Source organism: Leptodactylus fuscus, chromosome 11, assembly GCF_031893055.1.
Source record: "Leptodactylus fuscus isolate aLepFus1 chromosome 11, aLepFus1.hap2, whole genome shotgun sequence".
NCBI classification, from domain to species: Eukaryota; Metazoa; Chordata; class Amphibia; order Anura; family Leptodactylidae; genus Leptodactylus; species Leptodactylus fuscus.
The window spans coordinates 47,715,896-47,721,682 of NC_134275.1; the positions used below are offsets into that span (position 1 = coordinate 47,715,896).

Genomic DNA, 5,787 nt, shown 5'->3' on the forward strand with positions numbered 1-5,787 from the left:
TTGAGGGCGGTTCTAATAATAAACCAACACATCATCATTGGCCCCGCCTCACTACTCCGGCTGCCAGGAGGGACATGGCCGCCCGCTCACGGCAGACTCTCGCGATATCTGGAGCAGTGATTACGTCGCGCCGCGCTGGCTCCTCCCTCTTTCTCTTTACGCTTCCCAGCTGGTAGAGGTGCAACTGTCCTCGGTCGTCCCGAATCCGGGTTCATCCGACACCGAAACCGGCCCGAGTGAAGCGGATCCCCCTAGTCCGGCACAGACATGCCTCCTAAGTTCGATCCCAACGAAGTTAAAGTCGGTACGTGAGGCGGGAGAGGGAAATGTGAGCGGCCGAGCGGAGCCCCCCTGACCTGGGCAGGCCGCAGCGCAGGAGCGGGGTGTACTCGTCTGCCGCGGTAATGTGGACGGAGACTTATCCCGGGGGGGAGGGCAGGGCCGTGGCTCTGGTGAGCGGGGTCTAGTCAGGGCTCGTAGTTACTGTAACACAGGAGCACTGCCCTGGGCCTAGCCTGGGGGGGTGGGTTCGAGACCCCTGACGGTGCACTTAAAGGGGTGCTCCATTCTAGTTTATGGGAGAGCTGTATGGCAGAGTCACTCATACTCTATAATGTCAGGAGACCCTTCAGAGGGGTTTGTGGGATATTTGGGAAGTGTGATGAGTATATGGATTATTGCATACCTCATTGGGTCATTTAAGGGGGTTGTCTAACTCTTACGGTGTATATAATATATCTAGTGACCTCCTAGATGCATGCTGACACTAGCCCACGCGTAGTATGGGGGGTGGGGGTTGTCTGCATGCTGACACTAGCCCACGCGTAGTATGGGGGGTTGTCTGCATGCTGACACTAGCCCACGCGTAGTATGTGGGGTTGTCGGGAGCGGTCAGTAACTTTGTTTGGATTTTCATTACATAAGGATATCCCCATCATTAAAAAGTGATCTCCTATTCATAGGTTGGGGGTTATCTTGCAGATTATGGGAGGCTAAATGCTGTATCATCCCCATTGATCTGCCACTTCTCAGACAGTGGGTAACTTTTTAAGTTGGGGGAGAGCACTCTAAAGGGGTTGTTACCTCATTACAAGTGTCTGATTGCTTGGGGGGCTCACTGACCATGAGTAGGGGGGGGTCTGTGGCTTCCCCCTGTATGGAGTGATAATGCACAAGCTTGTATCACTCTGAACAGACAAGGACCCTGTGTTTTTGATTGGTGGGTTGTCCAGCAGTCAGACCTGAGCACCCAAATACTTTGGTTAGGAGACCCCCTTCAATTCCATACAGTTGCTTCCAGTAAAGGGTTGACCTCTTGTCCCTCACTTCCTCTTCACTGGTAGAAATCCACAGGGTTGGCACTGTATGTATTTTTATATTATGTAGCTTGGCCATGCTCATGCTGGGAGTTGTAGCTGTCAAACACTTGGCGACCAGGTAGTTTTTCCTTCCATGTGGTTTTAATGTAATGGTTATTCCAGCTGGAATTTTTCCATACTCGTAGCTATGTGTAGTATCAGGAGTGGGTGTCTTCCAGCCTCTAGGAGTAGGTACTTGTAGCCACCCGCCACTATACCAGACTCCTGTGTCTTGGTACAGTCCAGTGGTGAGCTTAGAGAGACCTCCTCTTAGGAAACAGGGTTGCCCTCTGTGTGGTCTGCCCTGTGCCGAAAGATGGAGAACACTGCCCCTAGTGGCCAGGCTGTGCACCTTCCAGGTTGTTTCTCTATTAATCTCACTCTGTTCTGTTTTGGTTATAGTTTACCTGAGATGCACAGGTGGTGAGGTGGGAGCCACATCTGCTTTGGCCCCTAAAATCGGACCTCTGGGTTTGGTAAGTGTCCTTTGAATTGTCATTGATTCCAATGCAGAGTAAAATTTATAATGACCCTGATAAGCGGTGTCTTGTCACCACATAGCTGAGTACTGTGATCTAATGTTGCTTTTCCTATTTCAGTCTCCCAAGAAAGTTGGTGATGACATTGCCAAGGCCACCGGTGACTGGAAGGGACTGAGGATCACTTGCAAACTGACCATCCAGAACAGACAGGCTCAGGTAATGCACCCCTTCCCCTCCCCTGTTATATATGGCGTAAGGAAATGGCGCCACACCTGCACATAGATTGTCTGGTTTTGCAGCTCAGTGCCATTGGAGTGCATAGGACTGAGCTTCTGTACCACACACAGAGTACATGAGTGGTTCTGGATTTTTAGTTGGGCACTCATCTAACTTTCCTGTTGGGGTGCAGTGCCTCTATATATCATTGACATCAGGTGAGACCTCAACCAGTTTATAGGAGGCTTATGTTGTATATGTTGCAAGCTGTCAGTCCTCATATTTTGATAGGTTTTTTTTGCTCCTTGTTAGGTTAGTATTGATGTATTTGAGTTCCTATGTTTTGGGGTTCACTAGACAGCCACCCGCCACTATGCTGGTCAACCAGTGACCTAGTCTAGTCCAGTGGTGAGCTAAGAGTAAAGTCCCGTCTTAGGAAACAGGGTCATTCCCCCATGTGATTGACTCTGTGCCGAAAGACTGGGTATACGACTACCTTAATGGTTGTGTTGTTCCAAACCACTGCAATCTGTCAACAGGTGGTATTGCAGTTCAGTCTCATTCAGTATTAAAGAGGTTTTCTGGGACTGAAATATTAATGGCCTATTAAGATAGGCCATCAAATCGGTGCGTTGTGACACCAGCACCCCCACGGTTTAAGAGGCTGCAGGGTCTTATGTCACATTGTACAGTTGAGTCCCATTCAAGTCAGTGGGGCTAAGCTGCTGTACCTAGTTTTCTGTGAAGTCAGCAGCTCTCATCCAAATGCTGCAGCCCCTTCAAACATCTGATCAGTGGGGGTCTTGGGTGTCAGAACCCCCATATCTGATTATTGATGGCCAGTCCTCAGTATGTAACTCCTCCTGGACATCTCCTTTAATGGATCTGAGCTGCAATACTGCCAGTGGAAGGGTGTGATGCTGTTTCCAGAAACCAGTGGCAATGTTTAGTGCATCCTAATTGGAGGTTTTTGCTGACTTGGTCATAACCAGAGAATCTCATGCGAGTTTATCTTTTTCCTACAGATTGAGGTTGTGCCATCTGCATCTGCTCTGATCATCAAGGCCCTCAAGGAGCCTCCTCGTGACAGGAAGAAGCAGAAGAACAGTAAGTGCTCACTGATCTTATTAGTTGTTAGCTGACCGGAGGTGCCTCATTCCTATAACAGCCACCCGCCACTATAACAGTCTGATGTGACTGTGTATAATCCAGTGGTGAGCTAAGAGAAGACTCCACCTTTAGGAAACAGGCTCATTCCACCTGTGAGTGACTCTGTGCCGCAAGGATGGGGACAGATAACTGGACCTATACTAAAGATTTCTCCAGTGAGTCCATCACTACTTCTGGGGTATTGTGTGAAACAAAACCAAAGGCCCCACGTCACGTAACAGTCGGTCCCTATGATACAGGCAACAGTGAACACTGGAGAGGAGATGGTGATTAGAGCTCTGTGCTGGTTCGGCAGTGACCTTGGGCCAAAACCAGCTGAAAATGCCTAGTTTCATCTATTAACCCTTGAAGAAGGTGGTTATGGACTCTCCAGAGAACCCCTTTAACTTTTAAAGATGACAAAAGTTCTCGCGTATCCACATAATTGGGGCTAACTGATGGGTGGAGGTCTAGCTGTTGGAACCCCTCTTTAACCACGTCTCTGCTTATCTCAACAGTTAAACACAATGGCAACATCAGTATGGATGAAGTGATCAGCATCGCTCGTCAGATGAGGCACAGATCCCTTGCCAGAGAGCTGTCAGGTGAGTTTTGAGCCCAGTTGCTTGTAGGGTTTGCACCTTCTCATCAGTCTATTAGCAGGTCCGTAGTGTACAGCAGGCTTTGTCCTATTAGACACTGATTACACTCTCCTGTAGGAACCATCAAGGAAATCCTGGGAACAGCACAGTCTGTGGGCTGCAATGTGGATGGCAGACACCCACACGACATCATTGACGACATTAACAGCGGCGCAGTGGAGTGCCCAGCAGTAAGTGTCACATGATCAGAAACCTCCATATTGCTCGCCATTGTCACTACCTCTGTGTAACCTGCCCCTTCTCTTTTCCCCTACAGAGTTAAATCTATGAAGAGGACCAAATATATTCAATAAAATTTTGATCCACATATCTGTCCTGTCGTGATTCAAAGGGTTAAAGATGGGTTATGTAGTTTAGATGGGGCACCTGGAAATGCAGCACAGGGGACTACATGCCAATAACCTACTGGGGTTTTGGAATTTGATGTGGGAGGATCCTGCTCCTTAACTAATGTAAGTGAATTGTGCCATGACCCTGAGGTCAGCAGTGCTCAGGCTTTTTGCAGCCAGATGTTGCAGTAACATTCCTAGGTTGCAATGGAACTCCATTCACTTATATTGTGGAAGGAATTGCAGGGCCTTGTGGCATATGATTGTGCAACCAGTTTTGTGGCTAGTCTCCATGTAGCCCAAACCTGCAGTCAGCACTTTCTGATACCTTGGAACTGTAAACAGCCTTGCTGTTCCATCCAGATGCCACTAGGTGGTGTAGTAGGTCTCAGTGGCCAGACAACTTCCATGCAGCAGCTTGATATGGCATGTACCTAGCTTGTATATACAGAGGTCCTAACACATATATGCAAATGTGAACAAGGACAGTCTTAACATTGTAATATGCAGGGCTTTAGGAAGAGCAAAGTTCGGCTTGGTAGAATTGCTGGTATGTGAAGTTGCAGCCTAAAGATGAGGCCATATAGCAGGTGTGACATGGTGCCTGTATTGGGATATGTCTTCAATATGTGATGGTGGGGTCTAACACCTGGGGCCTGTACTTATATGTGCTGTGGCATCTTCATTGAATACCTAGCACATCGCAATATGTAGTATAGTGGTTGTGGTACCATGTGATGTCTTTGGCACTTCTGAGCCCCAGATGCTTAGTGGGAGGCACATGATTGTCAACCCCCACCAAACTCTCAGATGACCAATCCTAAGTATAGGTCATTAATATTAAAGGGAACCATAGAGCTGCAGTCCAAAGATGTGAACTCTGTTTGGACGGTCACTCATGGGTAAAGTCAAGCAGCTGTATTAAATACAGGTGACCTGTAGCTGAGCCAAATGTGGTGGCCGATGACTGCTCAAGCCTGAAAGTGATACTTCGTATTATCAGCAGACTCGTGTGGGCATTGGCTAATGAGGATTTGGTTGTATTCATGTAGCCTGCAGCATCCTGGAAAACTGGCAGAATTGTATGTTGCACATACAGTAAGAAATGTGTATTTAATATATTCCTTAGTACCCAAGTGGTTTTTCCTGTCTCCATGTGAATTCATGTTTAGCAGCTTCCACGTGCTTGATAAAAGGAAACCTTATTAAGCCATAAGATTATTTCCTGTACGGGGAATGGGAAGGCTTTGATACGCAGCACATGGGCGTCTCGAAGCTGTATTCCAATGCACAGGACGGTTACCGGAATGGTGTAATTCATCTACATGTGAATATACCCTTCTCTGGTTATCTGAGCTCATCCTGGACACATTTCAGATATGGCTGCAGTCAGCATTTTAAAGCTTGCTGTCAGAGCCAGGGCAGGAAGAATACTTCTGCTGGGTCAGCACGTTGGGACTTCTCATGCATTCTTCTCACCCGTCCCCTATTGCGGTTGTGTTAGAGGAGCAAAGGCCTGGACAGAGAAAACTGAACCCAACTATGCTAAATTACTGCAGCAGCCATAATGTGCATGAAGGAGTGACTATTG

At 47.8% G+C, this 5,787-nt stretch overlaps 1 protein-coding gene and 3 non-coding genes across 4 annotated transcripts; all 4 read left to right on the plus strand.

Moving 5' to 3' along the window:
* Positions 1–147: 147 nt before the first annotated feature.
* Positions 148–4,174, plus strand: RPL12 (ribosomal protein L12). The gene is made up of 7 exons (XM_075259945.1): positions 148–304; positions 1,761–1,834; positions 1,958–2,056; positions 3,082–3,163; positions 3,724–3,810; positions 3,925–4,037; positions 4,124–4,174. The coding sequence occupies exons 1-7, from the start codon at positions 268–270 to the stop codon at positions 4,127–4,129; spliced, it is 498 nt and encodes a 165-aa protein (XP_075116046.1). The 5' UTR covers positions 148–267; the 3' UTR covers positions 4,130–4,174.
* LOC142185789 (small nucleolar RNA SNORA65) lies at positions 1,564–1,687 on the plus strand. The gene has a single exon (XR_012711964.1). It is a non-coding gene; the product is annotated as a small nucleolar RNA SNORA65 (small nucleolar RNA).
* On the plus strand, positions 2,421–2,548 carry LOC142185792 (small nucleolar RNA SNORA65). Its single transcript, XR_012711966.1, has one exon. It is a non-coding gene; the product is annotated as a small nucleolar RNA SNORA65 (small nucleolar RNA).
* On the plus strand, positions 3,228–3,353 carry LOC142185791 (small nucleolar RNA SNORA65). The gene has a single exon (XR_012711965.1). It is a non-coding gene; the product is annotated as a small nucleolar RNA SNORA65 (small nucleolar RNA).
* Positions 4,175–5,787: the final 1,613 nt, after the last annotated feature.

Coding starts and splice junctions, on each gene's coding strand:
- RPL12 (XM_075259945.1), top strand. CDS start 268: ATGCCTCCTAAGTTCGATCCCAACGAAGTTAAAGTCG. Junction 305..1,760: donor TCCCAACGAAGTTAAAGTCG/GTACGTGAGGCG, acceptor TTTTGGTTATAG/TTTACCTGAGATGCACAGGT. Junction 1,835..1,957: donor AAATCGGACCTCTGGGTTTG/GTAAGTGTCCTT, acceptor TTCCTATTTCAG/TCTCCCAAGAAAGTTGGTGA.